The sequence below is a fragment of the Platalea leucorodia genome, assembly GCF_965183815.1.
Source record: "Platalea leucorodia genome assembly, chromosome: 3".
Lineage (NCBI taxonomy): Eukaryota > Metazoa > Chordata > Aves > Pelecaniformes > Threskiornithidae > Platalea > Platalea leucorodia.
Window position 1 is genome coordinate 125,630,805 of NC_138825.1, and position 24,371 is coordinate 125,655,175.

At 42.1% G+C, this 24,371-nt stretch overlaps 1 protein-coding gene across 7 annotated transcripts in view; it reads left to right on the forward strand.

The window, feature by feature from the left end:
- Positions 1-2,382: 2,382 nt before the first annotated feature.
- Positions 2,383-24,371, forward strand: part of KIF13B (kinesin family member 13B) — a 131,875-nt gene continuing 109,886 nt past the window's right edge. For 6 of the 7 annotated variants that reach the window (XM_082305732.1, XM_082305734.1, XM_082305733.1 and 3 more), the window contains exons 1-2: positions 2,383-2,576; positions 13,316-13,409. In XM_082305732.1, the coding sequence (XP_082161858.1) occupies positions 2,522-2,576; positions 13,316-13,409 (149 nt within the window). In that variant the 5' untranslated portion in view covers positions 2,383-2,521. Of the gene's footprint in view, positions 2,577-13,315; positions 13,410-24,371 lie in introns of those variants that run through there. The other variant, XM_082305737.1, reaches the window with a different exon arrangement.

Here is a 24,371-nt window from a genome sequence, read left to right on the forward strand (position 1 = left end):
GTATGCTTGCATTTGTTATTATCCATGTACATGGCACTTAAAACACGCTAGCACCTCTTTCCAACAAATAAAAAGGTGGCATGCAATCCTTTCTCCAAAAGACTGTTGAATTTTATGTATAACGGAGAGATCAATGATAACGAATACCAAAGGGGAGAAGATGGAGGAGGAAGGACACCTGCTATTCTCAGCAGTATGCACATCTGGCAGGTTTCATCCCATTTATTTAAATCAGATTCCAGGTGACTCAACCAAACATAAAAAAAAAAAACCAAAAACAACCACCCTCCACTTGCTGCTCATCGTGCCCAGCTGTAAAGCGGGGATTATATTTATCTCCATCACGAAGTACTTGGTTTCAGAAAACGTTGGTGCGGTTTGTTGGGGCCCCAGCTGGAAAATACCACAAGAAGTTCAAAGCCGGGTTTCATCCTGTAATTGGATCCTCACATTCACAAGTGCAAGAACCAACTGTGCAGGCTGAAAGCGGGTCCTCCCCTCTCCCAACAAGAAACCCTCCGCAGCACGGGGCTGCGGGGCTGAACCGCGAGCGCGGCGTGCCGAGCAGCCGATGCTTTCTGCTGCTATGGACAAAAACTCAATTTTTTTTTTGCCAAGCTTTTGCCACCCTGCTGGGTCTGACCTGCTGTTATTTATCTTTTTTTTTTAGTTTCAAGACAACTTCCTAACTCAGGATGCTCTGGCACGCCTCTTAGGAACGTGGACATTAATCCCAGCGTCACTTAAATGCCAACTTAATATTCGTTTTCTCTCTGCCTTGACGAGATATTCTTCAGGTCAGGCAGGCATGAAATGATAGATATTGAATGCAATTCTTCTGGGCAAAAAGTGCTACCTTCTGAACTCTTATCTCAAAACCACTTGGAAATGTGTTATTTATTTATTTCTGGCATAAAACCTTGTTCAATGTTGAAGGGCCAAAGGATTACAGTTCTGAATCTGCTTTTTTTCCTTGCCCTTGGTGAAATCTGGCCTTTCAAAATAACACAGACAGATTCCTTGTTTTGAACTAAAATAGCAGCTAGAAGGGGTTTCAACCATGACCATTTAAATGAGATTTTTTTCATTTTTTTGCGCCTTTGCATTGTAGTTTCATTCTCGATCTTTGCAATCAGTAGCTTCGGTTGAGCAGTCAAGCCATCTAATGGGGATAAATTGTAATATTGTTCAAACCATCTCCGATTATTACTGTTGAGCTCTTCTAGTGAGCCGCCGTCGCTAAGCAAATCGCACCGTTATCGTTAATAACAGTGTGTTGACAGAGTATCAGACGTTGCTCTGTGAAGCCCGACCCAGTCATCAGCTCAAACCGTGGTCTCTACGTTGGGTTATGGTTCGTGACGTTCCACGTGACGCCGTTTCTAACGGACAGAAACCCCACAGCCCAGCAAAGCAATGCCGTCTCGCTTTGTTACTCCCAGAGTAAATCATAGAATCATAGAATCGTCAAGGTTGGAAAAGACCCTTAAGATCATCGAGTCCAACCGTTAACCCAGCACTGCCAAGGCCACCACTAAACCATGTCCTCGAGCACCACATCTCCCCAGCTTTTAAATCCCCCCAGGGATGGGGACTCAGCCCCTGCCCTGGGCAGCCTGGGCCAGGCCCTGACAGCCCTTTGGGGGAAGAAGTTTTTCCTAATATCCAACCCAAACCTGCCCTGGCGCAGCTTGAGGCCGTTCCCTCTCGTCCCATCGCTTGTTCCTGGGGAGCAGAGACCGACCCCCCCGGCTCCAGCCTCCTTTCAGGCCGTTGCAGAGAGCGATGAGGGCTCCCCTCAGCCTCCTCTTCTCCAGGCTGAGCCCCCCCAGCTCCCCCAGCCGCTCCTCCCCAGCCTTGTGCTCCAGCCCCTGCCCCAGCCTCGCTGCCCTGCTCTGGCCACGCTCCAGCCCCTCCATGGCCTTCGTGGGGTGAGGGGGCCAAAACTGAACACAGGACTCGAGGGGCGGCCTCTTGTGGTGAGGTGAGGTTTTTGGTTTTAGTGGTGATGCTGTTGTCTGCTTGTCACAAAATATCGCAGTATTCCCCCAAAAAGGGTCTGAGGTGCTGGGGGGGGACTGAGGTGGGAGTGGGTTCACCTGCAGCCACCCGGGGGATGAGTGGCAGGATCTGGGGTGACCCTTAGGCCCCCCCTCAGCGCCCTGTTGTACACCACAACCCACAAACGCCACTTGGGGAGCACCCCCTCAGCAAACCCCTTTATTCTATAGGACTACACATCCCAGCATGCAATGCTTCCCCTCCAGGCAGGGGCCGCGGGCAGGACTACAGCTCCCAGCGTACAGCGCGCCACGCTGCCCCCCCCGCTCCCGGCGAGCCGCCGCGCTGCCCGCTGGGAGCTGTAGTCCGGCCGGACGTTGGTCACGCACGGTGCCTCCCTCCCACCGCCGCCGGTCTCTCCCCCCCGCCCCGCTCCGCGCTCCTCCCCGCGCCGCCGGCTCTCCCTCCGTAGACGGAAGCCGAGGAGGGACGAGGGAGCCGGGGAGGTTGGAGCGGCGCGATGGGGGACTCCAAAGTGAAGGTGGCGGTGCGCGTCCGCCCCATGAACCGGCGAGGTGAGACCCTCCTCCCTCAGCCACCGCCGCTCTCCCCTCCCCGGCGGGGGTGTGAGGGGAGCGGGCCTGAGGGGCAGAGCGGGGCGGGAGGCCGGGGGTGCCCGTCCCCATGGGTGTCCATAGGGGCAGGTGTGCCTGCCTGTGGGTGTAGGGGTGTGTGTCGGGGCGCGGGGGCGTGTTTATAGGCGTATGTATGTATTTATTTATGTATAATGCACGCCTGTGTAGGTACAGGTAGGTTTGTGGGCGAAGCCGAGTTGCTCTCACGAAGCAGCTGTCTTCACTCCCCTCTCCTGACAGCTTTTTCCTAAACTCGCCCTGTTTCATGGCTTTTTTGTTGTTGTTTTTCCCCCTCCCCCCCGGGGTCCACCCCTTTCCACACCTCTCGCACCTGCGTTACAGCCGGGCTGTCCCCCCTTCCCTGGGCGAGCTCTTCCTTCCCGGCGTTTTGGGGGAAAATGCCTCTCTTGCTGTATCTTTTCCTGTGCTGATTGAGCCCTCAGCTCGGTAACCTCACTTCTTACCCCTCGGTGATTGAGTGGGACGGAGTTAACCAGATGATAGAGGCACTCTAAGGACAAAAGAAACAAAAACAAACAAGTAAACATGGAAGAGGAAGCATGAATTGACAAGAGTTTTGTTTTTTGGTTTTTTTTTTGGTTGGGTTGGTGGGTTTTTTTCTCTCAACGAAACTTGCCTGAGGGTTATGTTAATCAGACTGTGGTCTGGGCATCTGTTTAAGTGTTTATTACTTGCCTTAATTAGAAAAACTTGCTCTAGATTATGAGGAAGCAAGTATGAAAAGGCAACTTCAGCCAGGGAATGGGAAGGTGAAGAAGGCAAAAATCCAAGAAAAGTGTAGGGTGGCTTTTTTTCCCCCACGTTCTCACAGAAGTATGCCAATAATTCCTTTTGGGGAAAGGGAATCAAGTGAAGTCAGTTCAATAGCTGAAGCAAAAAGGGAGGGGGAGGGAAAAGCCCTTTGTCTTCCGTGTGATCTGAAACAAAATAACTCTTTAATTCCTTTCAATAAATAAGAAAAAAAAAAAGGTTGAAGTATTGAATACACTATTTCCCTACCTTTTAAAATAAAAGCAGGGGAATGTCAAACTGAGTTCACAAGATCTCTCGAGTCCCACATCCAAAACAGGAGATAGAGTTGATGTCCTTACAGTCGGGTGGGTTAGGGCAATCGAGGATATTTTGACCAAAATCTGCATTTTGTTACATTTCGGGTAGCAGTTCTCAAAACTGAGGAGGGACCCATCCCTGTGGAGAATTGCTGGGAGGAGACCAAGTGATAGTGTGGAGGAGTTGGTGGGAGCTGGGATGGAAAGGAGCTGAAAGGTGGTGCCTTGTTTCAGGGGTAGACGTGGGCTTTCCTCTTGCTCATGTCCCTTTCCTGCCGTAGGTCATTTCCTTGGCTGTGACCCAGACATCTTCTGACTGTGTAGTGCTCTTTACCCTCGGGATTATACAATAATTCAGGTTGGAAGGGACTTCTGTAGGTCTGTAGTCCAACCTGCTGCTCAGAGTAGGTCAAATTAGATAAGGTTTGCATTAGATAAGGGCCTCATTCAGTCAAGTTTTGAATCTCCAAGGATGAATAGTGCACCCCTTCCTCCTGGCGTATATTCTATGTATGTTCAGCCCCGGGTTTGTGCATGTGTAGTGGTCTTCAAGCTGTTTCCAGCTAGGGACTGAGTTCTGCATATTTATATGTGGGGAAGAAGTGGTGGAAGTAAAGGGGGGAAAAAATGATGGAAGATTACAGATTTAGAGCAGTACATCTATTTGAAGCTTCTGCCTTCCTGGGGAATATCCTAACAGTGAGCTGCATGAACCTGGGAGAACGGGAGAGTGTATCTTGTTACCAGAACTATTTTATTCTGTATAAACTTAAAAACGTTATGGACTAGAGAGGATGGCTGTAGGATATTATTAGGAGGCTCATCCAGGAGCGAGGAACGTTGGAGTATCAGTCCTTGCTGTTCATCAGAGAGAAGAGGGACCTGAACCCCACACCCCTGGCATGTAGCTTGGCAGTCAGGGTGTACCTCCTCTCTGTAAGAACCACTTTGCAGCTATTAAAGCATCCTCTTATTTTGTGAGCGATACCTAAATCCATGTAAGTCTAGCCTAAAAAATCAATGTCTCTTTCTCCCTGAAACAAAATGTCCTGGAATTGATTTTTTTTTTTTTTTTTTTTGAGCAGATTATTTTTCACAGTCCAGATGTTTTGGTCAGTTCTAAACAACTGATACCTCCGTGTAGAATTTCTGATGCTCCTAGAATTTATAGAAACAAACAGTGATACGAAGCCTTGTATTTTTCTTACCTATTTAATGTTAAATTTAAGAATTTATGTAACTGATTTTCTGAAGAGTCATCCAGTTGTAAGACTTCTGTGGCTTTGCTTTTTTAATAGGCTTTGAGGCAAGAGGCGGCTTTCTTGGAAGCTCTCTAATATGCACTTTGTTCTAAGTAGTATTTGTATGATGTTCTGGGGCTTTGGACTTGAAGCAAGTATTTGTTTTCTTCAGGATCACGAGTAATATTCTTTCCTTCCCTCTGCACCAAAGGGCTTAAAATTGCAAACCTGTCAGATGGTTACAACTGTTGAAGTTTAAGCTTTGAAATATTCTCAGTGTTTACTTGTGGTGGTGGTGGTTGTCTTTAGTGTTTGAATTATGAATTTCTTAAGGCGACCGTTTATTAGGTTAATAAAAGCACTATGTTTAACTATTACTAATTTATACAGCTCATAAAAGTGTAATAGGTTCCTTGCATGCATGTTGAAGGGATTTCTATATCCAGTAGTTGGTTATTCACAGTACTTGCATTTCACGGTGATAGCATTGAGGGGCCTGCTTCGTTCTCATGCAAAGTGGTAATCTACAAACTACGTTTATAGTATTAATTTTTAGCAGTGAGGGGAAGCATTTGTCATTTTACTTGGGTTTCTTGTTTTTTTGCATCTAGGTTACTTTTTTGCGTCTTGCTTCAAGTTAGACCCCAATCCTACAACCTTTGCGTGGAAACCATGCTTTTGGAAAACCACTACTATGTCACCACACTTGCAGCGTCGCATCTAAAGTTGTACAGTCTGCTAGGTAGCAATTGTGACTTTTTTTTGCATGCTTTCTGCTTTGCCAGCTGGGATTTTGATTAGCATGCTGTTATGAAGTAAATGATTCAGTGCCGTTTTGTTCGATAAGACTCTTAATCTTCATTTTTCTTGGTTTTGTCATTCACTAAAGTATTTTCCTAGCGCACTGCTTTTTTCAGACGGGTTTTTGATAACATTCAGTAAGTTCTTTTGCTGTTGTATTTCAGAGTGGCAGTGGATTTCCTTTTATGAATATTGTCAGTGTTTGACTTAGCAGATATTCGTTATATCTCAGGTAAATGCTGTGCAAAGCTCAGGCCATACCATGAAGGAAAGCAAAAGACAGCTGGAGGCTTTTTAATTAAGATTTGTCTTACTGACTGTTTTGTTTCCAGGTGATGTTGGTGTGCAGACATCCCATAAGTAGGTTTAAGTCCTTGTGTTTCCCTGTGCCTTTGAATCAATTCAGTGTAGTGTTAATTAAAATAGAACATCTTTTATCAGTACTAAAAGAATATGACGTATGCTCAAGGGTGACTGATGACGCCTTAAGCCAGTCCAAACTACTGCTGTTGTGTTGCTACATCTCTCTTGGCTTTTCTGTTTGAATAAGAAAGGCAGGACACTTAACTGCAAAAAATTGTGTGTTTAGTGCTTTGAATGAATTTATCGAGGAGCAGCAGAAGTACGGGTGCTGGCACAAGGGCGGGCAGGGGCATTACACGGCTCAGGTGGGGAGTGGTGGTGTGGGTGTGCCAGGTTAGGTTTAAACTGTGTGGGACCACAGCCTGTGTTCGGGCAACGCTGCCAGAGTAAACTGTTTGTAGGATTGTGGTGTAAGACCTATGGCTTCCAGTTTAAATATCTGGACTGCCTGTAAATATACATTCAGATATCTATTACGTGTATATTCATCCAGACTAATTTCCATGTTCAAACACAGATCCTTTTGTGCCTTGATGATCAAGAGTCTGTCTCTAGTGCTTGTAAGGAAGGAGTTTGCTTCTGTATCTGTGCAAGCTTCTGACCGTGGCGTTAGGCGCTAATTTTATGTCCTCCTGCTCCTCGGAGGAGGTTGCATTTCCAGTCACTTGAAATGTTTTTGGTTTTGGGGGAGGAGGTGGAGGTTGTTCTTGTGGTTTTGTTTGTTGTTCTCTTTTTGCAACAGAAACAATTTATCTATAAATTGGAGTTTGTGCAAGCCGTCTTGTAAGATTAATTATGGTATTAGAGTAAATGAAATGGCACTTCTTGTATCCTGATGGCAATGTGCAAAACAAAGACTTTTCTTCACCGTTGTCCTTGTCATAAATGAGTGCCTAGTGTTTTTACTATTTCCCGGTGATAGTTGATAACCTATAAAACAGTGTTTGTAGTATGAGCGGGATTAACCTAGAGATACGGTGACCAATGGCTAAAGTATGTAGAGTTAGTGTTTCATCTTGCCTTCCTCAGTGAGGCAATTGTATTTTAAGAACTCCTGAGGTGTTACAAGCTTACTCCCCGCTGCCAAAGAACCAGCGAGACTACCAGTTGGTCCGATGTGGATGCCACAAAGGCAAACAATTCTTGTGCTAATTACATCTTTAGAGCTAGCCTAAAGTGCAGTATGAGATTACCTTGCTGCTCTGGTTTCATGTTTGCTTGCTCTTCATGAAGTCAACAAAAGATTGGATACACACGCTGTGAATAGTTTTGCCTTGGCTTTTGGCTGGCTGGTGGCAGAGCAAACACTATTGCATTTCACTCCTGTTAACTCTGAAGCCCGAAACAAAGCAGCGGCACCAAGTTCTGCGCTGAACGTCCTCAGAGCCCTTTGCTGCATCAGAAAGTCACCGGACTGATTTATTTACTTAGTCTCCACGAGCTGAGCCGTGCGTGTAGCAGCAGAACTGACTGTGAGTAAGGTTAATGTCCAGATACACGGAGTGCCTTTACTAAAGCTGCTTGGCAAGCTCTCTTCCCGCAGAAAATGAAACAGCAGAAGATAGAATAAATTTTTTACCATTTGGACAATGTAGTGTTAACATGTGAGGAGAGATTGCTTGCGTTCAGCGTGCTCATGAGTTTGAGTTGATTTACAGCTCATCATCAAGATTAGGTAGTATTGTGTGCTCTTCCAGATGCACTTATACATATTTAATGATCTTTAATTGCTGCAGACTGAAAATTTCATGAATGATATTTGCGCAGTTCATATATATGGCAGAGAAGCTTGAATGATGGCTGCGTAGACTTTGTGTTGGTAGACTTAAGGGACAAGTCAAATTACAGGATTTTTGTCCAGAATGTATCACTTACTGTGTCTTATAATTAATGCCCTGAAAGCACTATTATGTTATTTTTTTCCATTTGAGCTCTTAGCATTGTCATTTACATGTAAGTTATCTTCACGCTCTGTTGTATAGTCAGTAGTTTTTCCCTTATTTGTGTTGGCTTCTATGTAGCAAAGGGCAAGCAGAAAAGTCACTCTAAGGCAATAAAGTTTGGCAGGGAGACTTGAGGACCTGTTGTGTTTGAACTTGCTTTCAGATTTTGTTTTAAAACAAAAAAACCCAAACAACAGTCTGGGGTTTTTAGGTGGCATTTGTTTAATCTGTGTGATAAATACACTTTTAAATATTTTTAAGTTACTATTTAAGTGTTTCTTGGTGTTATTGCCATTTGTGTTTTTAGACCAAGAAAAGTACAAGAAACCAATGGTAATTTCTTACTCAGTGCGGCTGAAGGCTCAGGCCACAACATTCCAGTTCTAACCTTCAAGGGAATGTTAATCTCCTGAAAACCTACTGGCAATTTAAAATATAAAATTTCTATCGTCTGTCTTTACAGGAGATTATTATGAGCTTTTGTATTTGGGGCCAGTTTTGGCTTATGAGCTTAGTACATGCCCTTTAAACCTTTCACATTTTATTTTTTATACTTCAGTTAGCTTTTCTGAAACTCTACCAGAGCGGCCGTGCTGGTTCCCGGTGCCGCTGTCGAGCTTAATGTCCTGTCTCCAAGGGGTCCTTCGGTGTCGGTGCAGGTGCAGCTGCCCTGAACCTGGCGGTGGGACCAGGAGGAATCTGTCACAAATTTTATGTGACCTGTGTTATAACACCGGGTTCACATCTTTGTTTCAGTGGGGTTTAGGATCAAATGGTATTTGAAAGGGCTGGAAAACTGTCAACCATCAGAAACTAATTTCTTAAATTGAAATCTGATGGAAACATTTATATGGAAATAAAGGCTTGTGATGAATTGGGAAATGCTTTCCCTTAGTTCCTCTTATACAATGTGAAAAAATGGAGTATATAAAGAGGAAAATATGGAAGGTCAAGTAAGCGGTAACAGACTTTTCAGCTACCGTGGCTGTTGTACTAAAAGCCGTTACGATGCCATGGTCCCAACCATGGGACCAACCACGGCTAGTTTAATAAACTGCAGACAAGCTTATTTACTGTAACATCTTTCATTTTAAGATGATTTCAAACCTCCTTGTAAAAGCTATCTATTAGGATCATTTTGTTTCATTCTGAAATACAGTAACCTTAAAGGTGGGATGACTTTTTAGGGTAGTGGCTGGAAAAGCTCCGGTATCACTGCAGGGCAGTTCCCATGTTTTCGTTACGCCACCTGATGCAGCTGGGTTTGATTCTGCACCCCGACTAGAGTGAGCTGGGTACATCATTATCCAACCACTGCTGTCATTAGTCACGGTTAATCTATGAAGACAGCTCCCGAACTGATCTGTAAATGAAGGTGGAGGTTTCCCAGAGTTGCAAACATGCAACGTTTTCCAAAATACTACTCTCTTCTTCCTCCAGGATTCACGTATGCTCTTTGTCTCTGCCCCAAACCTGTTTACTACATTTTAAAGTTCCACCTTTGCTAGTGTTTCCTAACACTGTTGTGGAAAATCTGCTCTGTTGAGTTTATGATTACCAGACCTGTGACCGCTATTACAGAGGGAATGTAAACTCCTACCTGTTGTCGGGAATGCAGCGGTGCCTGCTGAATCCACCGTTGCATGTGGTGGTACGCTGCTCCTGGTTTTTCTTGCTCTCTCTTGCTTACTGACTTTTCCACGCTGTTTGAAACACACCAAATTTCTTAGGCTAGTGAAGAAGCCCAAAGTATATACGGGTGGTGTGAATTCTTTTTACAACACCCATAAGGCTTATCAAAGGCATAGTCATTTAGGATTTACACGTGTGTGTGGTTTTAGCTATGATCTTCATTGCTTGAATCCCAGTTTTTATTGTCTTAGAAGACTTCTGTGAGGAGTTGAAAAATCAAGGGAAATGGGAAGGAGAGTGGACTCCTTCAAGCCCTAGCTTCCAGTTTTACAAGTATTCTGTGAGTAGCTTGGACACACGTGACTTAGCAATTGCTCTTACACTCAGCCCAGCTTTGCTTAACGCTTCTGCAGCTATGAAGTGTAAATGTGCAAAAGTGACTAAGATACGTGTTACCCTTTTATTATGGACGTCACAGCTCTCTTACTCTGAAGCTAGGAAAGAGGCTTTCATTGCCTGCAATAAATGTTTCTTGAGATGCTGAGAGTTTGAGTTTTAATTTTTCAAGAAGCAATTAGCTGATTAGTTTCTTGATTTGAAGAAGCAAATGAGTAGTTGATTGTGTTTGCTTGGTAATGACTGAAGGTAGAAGCAGGTTAGCAATAATAATAGGTGCAATTTTAAATCCTGTTGAGCTACAAGATTTGTGATAAATCTCCAAAGTTTGACAGTGAGCCACTTCTGTCACCTTCTAACTTCTAAATTTCATGTTGCCTCAAAAAAAAAAAAAATACTACATAGTTGAAAGAAATAATAATGCCAAGCCTTGACAAAGGAGTCCTTACTACAAGATGAACTAATTGGTGGTTTTGGATGTGCGTGCTTATCATCTTCTCTTGATGCATCCCAATTTTGCTTGTTGTTTAGGGGCAGCAAGTACACTGCTTACCTAGGAGACACTGAAACTAGTAAAAGTAAGGGTGGAGTCCATGTGTGATCATATCCAAAAGAGGAGGAAGATAATTTGTCTATAGGGCTAACCTGCTTTAGTAACATTAAAAACTTAATGAGGTGGAAATTATGATGATGTGATTTTCAGTAGTGGCTAATACAAGATTCATCTCTCAACCTACCGGAAGCATTAAAGAAATCAAAAATCAGTCAAAGAACATGCTTTTTAATGGAGCCAGAATTTGTAGGAAGTATATGATGTGCTATTAAAACAGAATTTAAACTGTTTCTCCAGCTAGAAGGAGAGTTGCCATGTGAGTCTTTTGCCCAGGTAACTGGGATAAGTAGCCTTAAGGCTGTCTGGATACATAACCCAGCTTAGAGGCTGAATGTACTGTTTCTTAGGGGTTTATTTCACAGGACACCATGAGCTGATGTAGCAGTTCATCTCTGCTGGGAGAAGGTCTCGCTCTTCTGCCACCTCTCTTCTCCTCTGTGCAGGTCTACCCACCTCTTTGCATGGCCTTTGACGTTCTTCAGACCTTTCACTGGGCTGATGTAATTTTCCGTGTGTCTGAATACATCTGTTTTTCATGTTGGGTAGTTTTCTGCCATTGAAGTGACTTAAAGTCACTGACGGTGAACTTAAAGTGACTTCCAGAGGAGTCTGGTGAGCAGGAGGCACAGGTAGCCAGGAGGAAGGACTGAGACTTCCCTGTTTGGCAATAGCCGTTAGGTTGGCTCGCCACGTCTTCCGAAACCGTGCTGTGCCCTGCCTGCAGGACGCCTAGGTGAGGGATTTTAACGTTAGCTTTGTGATGACGATCATCAGACAAGGTGTGTTGTACATGACAAATTGGCTTTGAATCTTTCCTCTTTTCCTGGGAGGACATATGACCTTAAGGAACTCTTGTATCCTGTCTATGTGCTTTCTTAAAGGTATTTCACAAACAGATTTAATGAACGTTAGCAAGGCCTTGAGCTCAGTGGGCAGTCATGGGTGCAAACCCTGCCATCAGCATTCTCTCTCAAGACATGGATTAAAAAAACATGATAGAGACCATACTGCTTATATACAGTGTGCTCATACCTTCTGCTGTGCATAAGGAAGGTAGCGTATAAAAACCTTCTTCAGTAGCTGAGGAAAAGCAGGGCGCTGCAATACAGAACGTCAGTCCCTGACCAGCCAGACCCAGATAAAGTGGCTTGTCGGATATGGGATATATGAAGAATATAATTACATCTAAGCAAGCATGTATTGCATATTAATGGTAGGTAAATTGGCTTTCGGGGTGTGGAGAGAAATTAAAATAAGCACTAGCTTCTGAAACTTGTCTGTCTCTTCCTTCTACAAAAGCACAGTTTAATAACAGAGGAGTCGTTTTGTTCCGGATTGCAGTTTCATGTGACTGCCTGCTATGGCCAGTAATCTTGAGCTTTGGCTTTCTTTGTTGTGTTTCAAGTAGCAAAAGGCTGTAACGTTTCTTTCAAAAAAATGTCAATGAAAGAAACTTCCTCTTATTATGTTACTTAACAGTAGCAAGAAGTGTGCAAGGTGCCGTACAATAATTAAGATCTGCGGTCTTTGCCTGAGAGATTTGCAGTCTGAGTTTAGAAGGTGCTGTAAGGTGAAAGAGCAAGTACAGGTGACAAAGAAGGAAAGAGCAGAGATGAAGGAGGATGAGGATTATAATTAACATGATTAGACATGAGCATATTTCGGTGATTCAGCTGAGGTGTTGAACCTCGTTATTCGGCGCAGCCCCTCGTCATCACGGCGTGCGAGGGCGTTGCAGAGTGCCTGCTGGGTGTGATGAGCGTCTCGTGTTTATCGGTATCGGCACTTGGGTGCACTTGCCAGGTTCAGCATCAGAGCGTAAGAACACAGGACTGGACTTGTTTATGTCCAGGCCCCTATGTCTGTAGGCAGTGACTTTGATTGCAAGTGGCTGTGTGCTTTTTTTATATCTAACTCCATTTGTCACTGGGTGGATACCTTGGACGGTTGTCAGTGTTATCTGAAGCTTTTATTTTGTTTTCCCCGCCTCTACGGCTGAGAATTCTCATACATTCCAAATATTCTTATTACTCATAGTATATATCCCATTGCTTAGCGTCATTTGGAAGAGTCGGGCTTTCCAGCTGACTGGGAGCCAGCTGTGGGGAAGGATAAGCCCTTTTCTACACCCTCGCACCTAAATTATTTTTGATGGGACTTGAATTTCTCCGAGCAGGTGCCCCCGGACTGACAGCTGGCATGGCATGCTGCAGTATCACAACAGTGGCCGGGGAAAATGTGCTGCAGATGGTAGGGGCAGCTTTCCCTCGGAGCGTGTGAGGCATTGAGAGAGCAGTAAGAAGAGCTGTCAAAGTGGTACCGTGCCTAATGGTTCTTTCCCGAGAAGAAATTTCATACTGCCTTGTATATGCTGATTGTCCTTCAGTAAAACCCAAGTGCTCTTTCTTGTTTTGAAAGGAGTGCATGCTTTAAAGCTGGACAGGATCCATCCCATCAGAATATCTCTAGGAGTGGAATTTGGCAATAGTCCTGTTTCTATTCTCTAGCTGATGGGTGGCTGTCAGACTGCATGAATAAATTTGGTGTCTGGAGGAAGTAATGGTGTATATAATCCCAGTGCTTTAGGAGCAGCACTTGACACTTTCTCATTTCTTTATAGAGCTTGATCTGCATACAAAATGTGTGGTGGATGTGGATGCAAACAAGGTTATTCTTCATCCTGTAAACACCAACCTTTCAAAAGGAGATGCCAGGTAAGATTTTTGAATTAGGAAGGTCAGGTTTCATAAATTAAATATGAGGCTAACAACTGGGAAAGGTAGGCCTCGATAGAGGCCTTTCAGTTTAAAAAAATGATATATATTCTTTTTGTGATGTAATTGCCATCATTTATAAAATAACACTGATTTTACCATGCTGGGAAGATGCTTTGAAAACCTGGTGCTTACTGCATTTGCTTCCTGCTCTAAACAATGTGTTAGCAATTAATGGGTCTGTCAACTGTTTCCTTTCTTCTCATATGCTATTATGGAACAGGAGAAATTTAAATCCACAAAATAATTTGCGCGGGGCACAGTTTGCCATTTTGGAATGAAATTAATTTTCACAATTATTTTCTCATCATGGGCTTGTATTCATTGTGTAAGAAGGGGAGTGGGAACATGCTGGAGAGGTGTAGCTCTGGGAGTGTCCTGACAGCGGGGCATTACATGCATCAAAAGTACTTGGAAAGGTGGCTAAGGGTAGGGACCAATTTGTGTCAGAACTGGCATCAATTTGTTAAACTGCTGTGAAACTGAAAAGACCTGTAATAATTGATAGGGTTAACGTTGTGACTACTTAATTTATTGCTTGCTTGGAAGGGGAGGAAATGAAAAAATGTATGCATGAAACAAAACAACTGGGGTGCAGGAAAAGGCAAAGCCCGTTACTGGACATCTACAGTCCATCATGATCTGTTTTCTGGAAAAAAAAAAAAAAAAGTGGTCTTAAGGGTGACAGAAATGAGAAAAATTCAGTTAAACACAGCTCTTCTAGAGCTTTGTTTAAATGCAACTTATCATAGCATTCTCATGTAAAGCTGAACTGTGTGTTAGTGTCAGTAGAAGTATTCTTTACCTGATCTCTGGTAATTTAAACTTCTCAAACCCAAGCGGTAGTAAATGGAAAAGCAAGGAGATCATCAGGTGCAATATGTACTTTCTATTGTCATCAGCTGAAAGACTACAGACAGTGGGACTGGAGCTTTAATAAGTTACTTAAAATCAAACAGGCTGTGTGTGGAGGGGTGTTTTTGTTTGTATCAATATCTGCCTCCTCCAGAAACATGTGTATTGTTTAGCTGCCAAATACCTATCTTGATTTGAGCCTTTAAAGCTGCTAAAAATGGCAGGAAATTGAGATTCTCAGCAGCTTAGTCAGCCAGAGCTGTATTAAGAATGTTATTCATAGTTTCTCTAAAACATGGCAACCAATCAAACGCTGCATAGTTTATACTCCCTAATATATGTTTAAAAAAAGTTCATAGTGCAACCATGAGAGAACACATCATGCAAATCGTGCCCCCTGGCAAGGGAGGAATCGGTTGGCAATTGCGTTGACGTCCCAGACAAGATGGTGAGCCTAGTGTGAGAAACCAGCGTGCCAGACCGAAGAATACTTCATTTGCATTTTCACAAATACCCATTGCTAATCTAAGCAGGAAGCACAGTAAATTTATATGGGGTGATTTAATAGAAGAGGAAAAAGTGGAGGCCCATTAACTGCACTAAAGGTTTGCCTGCAAACAGTGAGACAGCGTATCTCAAAAACATGGCTGGAGTAGTGAGGATTTGGAACAGGGGCCTATCTAGCATGTAATACCCTTGGGAGAGGCTGCCGCTAAATTGTCTTGGCTTCTGCAGCTCCATCAGAGGAATCTTAAATATCAGCTCGAGGAAAAGGTTAGTTTTAGTTACGGTTCTTCTAAGTCTGGGGGTTAATTTATGCCCAGGTTCTGCTTCTGTTTCCAAATCCACTGTCAACAACTTTGCCTTGTCCTATAAAATCATTCATTTTGATTTCAGACTTGTCTAGTGTCTAAAGTGAGCTGAAGGAATTCTGGCGAACCTAGAGTGCTTTTAATTAAACAGAGAAAAGTAACTAATATTGTAAATACACTTCTTGGATGCTTGCAAAGCAGGATAAGTTTGAAAATCTTAAGAGCTTTTCTGCGTTTGTCATTAAGATGCCAGGGTCAATTTAGGAACTGGGGAAAGAATTTTAGAACTCTGTGCTGTCACATCCTCACTTGTCATGACTCAGCCGTGCTCTGGCAGGGAGTGACATTTGGAAAAACAACCGATGACTTTTGGAAATACGCATGTTCCCCCACTTCCATCCCCTCTGCCAGAAACCAAGTCTGGGAGATGGGTAGGTGTAAATGAATAGTTTAATGGGTGAATTAGCCTGTGTCACAGTTACACATATTTGGCCTGTTTCCTCGAGGTGGTCCTCACAGGCCAGAGATCTACATACTATGTCTGTCCATCTGCAAGAAAACATCTGCCGGTCAGATCGGTTAAATGGCAAATACCTGGCATACTGCTTTCAGTTGTCCCTGCGTTAAAGAGGAGAAGCAGGCTTTGGAGCTCCTAAGTGATGCACCCACCTCTCCTTCTGATTTCCCATGGGACCTGGGAATGAATGCGTACAGAAAAAGTCAGAAATGCACACTCTGTATGTATTTCATATTTTGACAGATGCCCAACTTGAGGTGTGTGGGACCTGAACTTCCCAGACAGAGAATTGTGTTGATGTAATTGCCACTGAAACATTTTCAGGTCTTCAGAAAAAGAGCGTCTCTAGCTGTTTCAAATTTTGCATTAAAAATTAAGGAATGTTTTGAAAATCCAGCTGATAACTGATTGACCTCACTTTCTGCTGCGTCTACAAACCGAATATATTATTTACGCATTTCTCTAGAGACTTGAGGATTAATGAATGCGTGTAAAACACTTGCTCTCAAAAAAGGAAGTCTGTTTTCATACGTCTTCAGAAATCTAGGATCCTCCTGTTAGTTATTCCTTAACCAAGAAACGACTTTCCTGAGATGGAGGAATGCAGCAGTTATTTTGTTGAGCAATCCTTAATAGTGCTGTGCAGGTTTCAGTAATCTGATCATGTACAAAAGATCAATTTTAAAATCTATCGGATGACCTCCAGGCTGGGTAGGCTTTGTTACTAACCTTGGGCTACTGGGGGTCGGGTTTGGCTGAGTGGTGGTTTCTCGTATTAAAATGAAAATTATACGTGTGTGGAAATGGTCAACCTTTTCTTTAGTTGCCTTCACAAAATTATTTGCTACACGGACTTGAGTTTTGTCACAAATTTCCCAAAATGACCTCTTTAAATCAAAATCTCCCCTCTCAAGGATGTGTGAACCTTCAGGGATTCGCTGCAAATGAATAGTATCATTAGCATGACTTGTCGACTTTTTTGTTTGCCTTATGTAGTTGTCGGTTCTCTCTGTTGCAAAGGTCAAGGCTAAAGTTCCTTTATCAGCACGGGATTTACTGTGTGCTGCAAAGATTACTCATAGCATTATTACTGGGTGGCTAGGGCTCGAAAGAGGGTGTGAACTCATTTTGATTGAAGTGAATAGATAAGTCCTAGGCAACAATTGGAATGTTTATAGGAATTAATTTTTTGGAAAACCTCCAAATAGACTCTAATTACTCTAGGTTCCTTTATAGCCTTTTCTTTTCTTTTCCTATCAATTTGTTTGTGCTGTCCTTTTACATTTCCCAAATAAGACCTATTAAAAAGACTTAAAAATTATTATTTTTGACAGGTCAGACAAAGGAGTTTTATTATATGCTGCAGGCATAACTGTAATTGATGTGTAACTGATACAAGCTCAGAAATCAGTTGTGTCTTAGTCTGGCACGGGCCTACGAATGAGCCATATTTGTAAAATGAAGCATTTATTAAATCTGCCCAACAAACCACCTTTGAGCCTTTTTATTACGAGAACATGCTTAAAAATTAAAGGAATGCTGACTTCTGTGTACTTTGTTGCAATTTGTGGTTTATAGATGCTTGCCCTCTTGTTTTGCAGAACAGAGAGTTTCCAAAGACTGGCACAAGCTAAAAACTATCCCAAGGAATGAGTGCAGCTAACTGAAGCTGACAAGTGTGTTAAACCAGGCTGGGTTTTTCCTTTTCAGCTATTGTAGTGTCTTTATAATTAGTGCTTTGTAATAGATATTTCAATAATTGAGTATCTTTATAAATACTTTTAAAAGGTGGTTTGCTTTTAAGGTATCTATTCCTGGATTTAAACCAGTTTACTTTTGTATATCCGCATAGGTAACGTTTTTGCTCATAAAGTCGTGATACTTAAACTCAATTTGATTGTTTTCTAAGGAGTTCTGGAAACTGAGAAGGGGCGTACTACTATCTTAGACTTAAGGATTTTTGTAGCCTTGCAACATCTGAGCTTGATGATCTCTGCTTTGATGAGGAACTGGATGAAGCCCAAGTATATTTTACTCATAAAGGAATACTTTTATAAGATTCTTCTACCATTCCAATTCCTGTTGTCTTTCTGAGACAAGTGACAGCCCTGAAAAAGGGTGTGGGGAGAAATAATTTTGGACTACCTTCCTTGTAACTAAAACAGGGTCACCTTTCAGAGCTGTAGGTAAATGACGCTTACCTTGTCATGGCTCCTCATAATAATAAACCCAAAGAGAAATTTCTTCCATAATGAATTTAAAGATGTTGAGAGAATAAAACCAGTACTCACAGAATTTAGTGAAAAAGAACAATTAAAAAAATCCTGCTTATGCAGTAAGTAGGTAATAAATTGCTGATTTCAGATGAATGATGGACTTTAGGCAGCGATTGGGTTGAAATAAACGGCCCAGTTGTGTTACAACTTTCCATAGTTCATCTTTGGACTGAAGGTTTTTTGCTTCTTATAAAGCTGAATAACCTTTTAATCCTTTTGAAGAAGAAATGAAGATTAGGACCAAGACAGAAAGAACGCTGTCAAAGATTTAGCTATTGAAAAAATGGTACGGGAAAACAATTATTGGAGTCTCAAGGACTAAGCAACATTAGGTCACTCATTTTGAGGGGTTAAGTGTGAAGTGGATGAATGGTAACAAACACACTCAACTTCTAAATTTAAAAAAAATAGAACGATTGGAAGGGCTTACTAATTGTAAAACATCACTGCTGTGGTCCTGGGAATTAAAACGTGTCTATTGAGCCAAGCTTTGTGTTCTCCTTTAATGTGAAAGTTTACAAAATGCCTAGATACCATATTAAATAATAGGTAAAGCACCCAGAGCTTTTGCCAAGCTCGGAAAGTATATTTAGAACTAAAGACGATCTTACCAGATTCTGTTTTCACCTATTCTTTGCTCAGTTACTAAAAACTAGAATACGGCGTTTGTGCCAGCCCACACGAGCTCCCTCGGCCGGCTCTCAGATAGCCAGAAATCCTGTGATGGTGTTGCCCGATGTGGAGGCAGCACCAGCGAGCGTGCCGAGAGGCAGGATAAGCTCCTGCTCGGCACAGCCTTCGCAGCTATACAGCGTTTGCTCTGCACGGAGCACAGGTGAAGCCGGCTTTCATCTGGCTGCGATGTGCGTGTGACTCTTTAGCGAGACTCGAGAACTTCCCTTAAAGCTGGCTAAAAGCTGAGAATAAGTCACGACTTATCAGCCCTTGCTGTGTGGAGTATTACAGATCTCGTGCTCTCTTGATAAAAATGGAAAATGCTAATCTTCGTGTAGCTGACCATATGAGAAATGCCTGAATAGCGAGGTGGTAAAACTTGAACATAAATCGATTTCTTCTGCAGAAATTATAAATAGAGAGTGTGTTGGTTGGGGAAAATGTACCTTAACCAGTGAAAAACTTGCATTAACCAAGTATAAATAAATAATCTTTGTGATGTGAAGAAGCGTATATATTCCTTGTACAACTCGCTCAAATATGTGATGTATGTGGAGCGGTATGCAAAAATCCCAGTTAAATGGAAGGTTTAGCAAAAGTTTAAAATACTACAATCCTGTTTATCTAGGTTATAGTACCTTACAATTTTTGCACAGTTAATCAATTCTCCTCCTATCTTCCAGAACAGCATGCAGCCAGTCAAGATGCCTAGAGAGGAAATGCTGACGTGATTATATAGGCGTTCTTGTATGTGTGTACAAATATGAACTGGAAAAGCTGACTGGTAGGAGTAACCAGGAACACTTTGACTTTTAAAAATAATATATGACAGCAGGAGCATGTAGGGGTGCACACTTCACTTTTTCTACCTTAGGAGAGAACATGCATAATCAGAAAATGAGGAAAATGTATGAAAGCAATGCTAGATATGGAATTAGTCTGCAGATCTCCTTGCCCCAGGGAAACAGTGAGAGGCAATTACTGATATATAGTCATGGGAAAATGCACACGCTTTCTTGAAAATACACCAGGATCCTCCCTGACGTTAGGTAAGAACCGCTTGGAGAACTGCGTCATCTTAGGCAGTGTTTTATGTACGTGTCCTCAGCTGTTCAGACTTTTACTTGGATGTATCGGCTGTTGGACACAGCCAGAAATTGAATATTGAGTTTGGTGGAGCATTTGCATGATGTGGTACGGTTGCTATTTGAGAGCAGAGCAATTTAAAGGAAGAAATATTATTGTCTTTGAAGATGGGTGAAAACTAATTGCATTGCCTTTGCTTCTCTGTATCTTTCCTGTCATTGTATTAATTCCTGCTGTGTTAAACTGCTTGGGATAGGAACAATTCAGACTGGGATGCAAGCGTGTGGGAACAACACGAACTGCGTAGTTGGCTGTGTTACCTCCTTACACGAAGGGGGAATGGCTTGCTATGCGGGTAAGGGTTCATACTGGAACACAAAGCTCTAACTGAGAATGAAATTTCTAGGTTAGATGTTAGTTCAGCTTTGTCGTACAGGGAACAAATTTATGCAACCTTTCATAATGCAGAAATGTTCCAGGAAGTTGTGGGGGGAGGGAAAGAGCGTGTTTGTATTCCCGAGACTGATAGCTGACATCCAGAAGAAAGGGAAGCTTGCCTCTCTCAACATCCATACTGGTGTTTTGTGGGCACAAAACAGCTCACAGGAAATTCATGTTTGCGAAAACAGTGCTATGAGATTTTCCTGTATTGCTGACTTTGCCCCTACAGCTCTGTTGCATCCCTGTATACAACTCGCACTTCAAGCATGAGCTTGTTCTGTACAACGATGACTGGTTCTGATGAGCTCCCTCAAGTACGTATTGCTGCTTTTTATTGATCAGGTTACTGAACAGCCTAAATAAGTTAGAAAAGGGGGGAAAAATAAGCCTCACCTAAAACAGACAGAGTCACTTAAATGGTCGAATGAAATTATGGTAAAACCATTGCATTTTTAGTCTATTATCAGAGTTTAGTTGGTAGGAAGTCATATTAAACTTATATTATGGAGCACACTCTGAACATGTGCATTAAAGCTAGACTGCATCCAGCTGCCAGTCATCTATGTTTAATGAAAAATGTCTTCTGATGCAAAAATTATATGTCTAAATACTTCTGATGACTTGCTGCAGTACCTAGAAATCCTTTTCTTTCTTAAAAGTTTGAAGGTGATCTGTTTGTCCTGGCAAGATCTTAAATCAGAAAGGAGTCGGGACAGACAAGGGATGGAGACGGTGTCTTGGGGACAGCAGGGCTAGCACACACGGCTGTTACTGTGCACCTCCTGAGTCTTTAGTTGCACGAACGGGGGATTATATTGCGAAAGGACGTGAATATTCGCCATGTAAAATACTTATCTTGGGCAAAATTGAGAAGTAGGAGTTCTGCCAGGAGCGAAGGGGGTTGCTGCCCTTCAAGTCATGCTTTTGAGGAAGTGTTTTTGCTACAGCTCACGTGCTTTGACTTGAGTAGAAGTGAAAATGCAAAGCAGAAACCCTCCACAAATTCTTGTCACAGACAAGTGAACAAAACTTTGAACTGTGCTTGTGTGTGTCAATGTGCTTAAAAAAGACCTGTATCCTATTTTGTTTTTAGGAAAATAAAACAATGAGACTGTGTTAACAATTTTTTTTATAGATAATTCTCCTCCCACCAGTTGGGTCACACCTATTTACTTCTACCTTTTTTTATGGCTAACATAGCCATAGCAAATTAGAATTACCTCTTATTTATAAACTCTGTGTCCATATTGTAAGTGAGAACTACTTTTAACATGAGCCATATCCTCTCGAAATGAGAACTGGGCGGCCACGCCACCACGAGGAATTATCCTTGGCCACCTTATTTTCCTTAGCTGAACATGAAAGAAGCCTTTTTTGATCTTGCCAAGTCGGTAATAACCTCCTGTACTTGAGGGAAAGAGTAAAGATAACAGATGAATGAATTTGGTTCACGTGCCATGTGATCTCAAGTATAATCTTCAACTTGTGTTTTGTGGATTCGCAACCTCTGGTACTCGTTCTTGTTAAAACCTAATACATTTGTAAAGTACCTGCAACCTGAAGTCTTCACTAAATTAAAGGCTTTTAGTAGACTACGTAATCTAGCAGCAAGTTCTGGAGTACCCTTAACGTTGTTGACCTGCTTGCGGACAGCTTTTGGAGGTTGGTGGTGATAGTTGCTAAGCAGCCTGTTCTTCATGCAGACTTCTCTGGAGTTGGCAAAGGCTTCTGATTGTGAGTTATCTAAGGAGTGGACGTCTGCAAATAGAAAGTAATTTGGAGTCCCTTCCCATTGCACAGCAGTCAGGGGCAGTTCCCGGAGTTTAAAGAAGAAAAAAGAGCCCTCATTGTGGCATATGAACAAGTTAAATATTTGAGGGGAATGTATCTTTTATTTAAATCTCTGTAGCAATTTTGAGATAACTGTCAATGGTTTTGTTTTTAAAGCTAGTCTATATCTGAAGCTTAGAATATCAGGCTGTTTAAGCTTCAAGGAGACTGTGATGTGCTAATTGTTTTCTTGACTTGTTAAATCCCCAAGTTAAAACAGACAGATACATTTGCTTTAAGAAGAGTCGGTTGGCATTTGGCTCAGTGTGAATCTTTTTCTGGACTTCAGTTTCAATGGAATTAGGATTTGACCCGGTGTTTTCCAGTTTAGCCCAATGGCTTTTTTGACTTTGCTGCAATGTAGGTTTCTCTCTTATGAAAATAATTTGAAAGGGCATAACATTTGATTTGATTGTAGTAATTCTTTGAAATGGTGGAAAACAAGTCAAAACTCTGTTTGAATGTATGAAAAAAAGGAAATTACACTAACAAATCACCCTGTGCTGTTCTGACAGCGTGAACCGAACAAAACACTGGATAGGTAATGAAAGCTGAGCTTTAAGTTTGAAATATTTGTTTCCTATGTTGATCTGATATGTTAACGGAAGACTTAAAGGCTTTAAAGTATTTTTCCTGTTAACAAATCAAATCAGAAAAGATAGGGGACTGACCTCGTGGCCATAAACTGTGGGGAGAAGTGAACAAGGACAGGGGAGCAAGCTTGATCTGCCTTCGGTATTCTGAGTAAGTGTTGCAGCTATGAGCGCTTATGTGAAATTTTCGACTCTTAAATAATAATGCTTCGTGAGGTAAGACTATAAAATGGATTTAGTGGTCAGAGTGATGTTGAATAACAGTCCTGCAGGCTGAAGGATTATTTCAGTGGCTGGAGCCGCTGGATTTTGTGGAAGGTGAGAGATGCAGTTCAGGACAGCTTTTAAAACCACAGCATTGGAAGGTATTGGAGTGTCAGCGAATACCTAGCACCTTCAGTGAGATTTCATGCATGTCAAGTAAATTGATATTAATTTTAAAAACAGAACTTAAATATATATATATATAACGTTTATATATATATATAAAAATACACATATAAAATGAGTCTGTTAAACTTCTTAACTGCCTTAAACTGTCTTTATGCCTACCAATTTTCTTTTGAGGATACTTGAAATTAAGCTCCCAAAATCTTAATCTCAGGTTAATATGAGATCAGAAAAAGATGCAAGAGAGGATGTTTCTTGCCATCCGACGTGGTTGATTAGTAATAGCCAGAATAACTTTATTTGTGCTGAACAATTCCAATGCTCTTTGCCTCGCTCATTTTAGATTGTGTCGATGTATCCCTCAGGCTAATTTGAAATAAGATAATCTGAATGCTCAGAGTTGAGAATCCATGGCGGGACATGCTTTGATGCTCTCCTGAGAGGGTGGTTAAATGCCTCATGATATTATCAGTGGTTGTAACACAAGTACTTTTATGGTCAACTAGACAACATCAGTAGATAATATCACATATAGTCTGCTGAATTCCTTAGGTTTTGGAAAATGGAATGTAAAAACTGTCAGGGTTTGTTTCCTAAATTATTTATGGGGTTATTATGAAAGGTGAAGAAAAGGAGAAACCTTGTCCCTCTTAGTGTCTTCTGTTCATTGTCCTGAGGAACTTTCAACAAGTTTTTGGAGTTACTTGTGTGCATCAATTTGAGGTAACTTGTCCTTTTTTTGTTGTGGTGGTAATTTTAGAATTAGAAGTTCAAAGGATGACACTGTTACGCTTGATGCTCCATTACATTTAAGGCGGTTAGCCTGATTCTGCCACCGTCTTACAGCTCTGTAAAGTCAGAAATAACACTGCTGAACGCAGGGGAAGTTGTTTCTGTGCGTCTTTGTTTGCAGGCTCTTACAGTGAGAAGGGAAAATTGCAATGGCTGTAGCAGCTCAAGATTTGCTTTAATATTTGATATTATTTTACCTCTCTTAATTTCAGTAGATGGTAAAGAGGTAAAAGGATTGTTTTTCCTCCTATGCAGAGAAATCAACAACCAACATCTCGTAGGTATTTTTGTTGTTTGTTTTCCATGAGCTAGGTCTGCAGGAATGCAGCATCTGCCGCTCTCGCATGGGCAGCACCCTTCCCTCTGGGTCTGAATGTCTGTCCTTCCTGGAAAGAAGCTGTGGAGGTATGGCTGTTTATGGCCTGCTCCTAAAAGGCACGCTAAATCTTTTGTTGTTGCAGTTTTAGAGGTACTAAATTATTCTCCCCTCTTCTAATTTACATTAAATTAACTTGTGTCTTTATCCATTCTTTTGGTATGGAGCAGGGCAAAGTCTGATCATATAAACTTTGGTTTCTTGTGCACTGCTGTGGTGCGAGTGTTGCATTCAGTGCTCTGGCAGTATGTGAAATAAA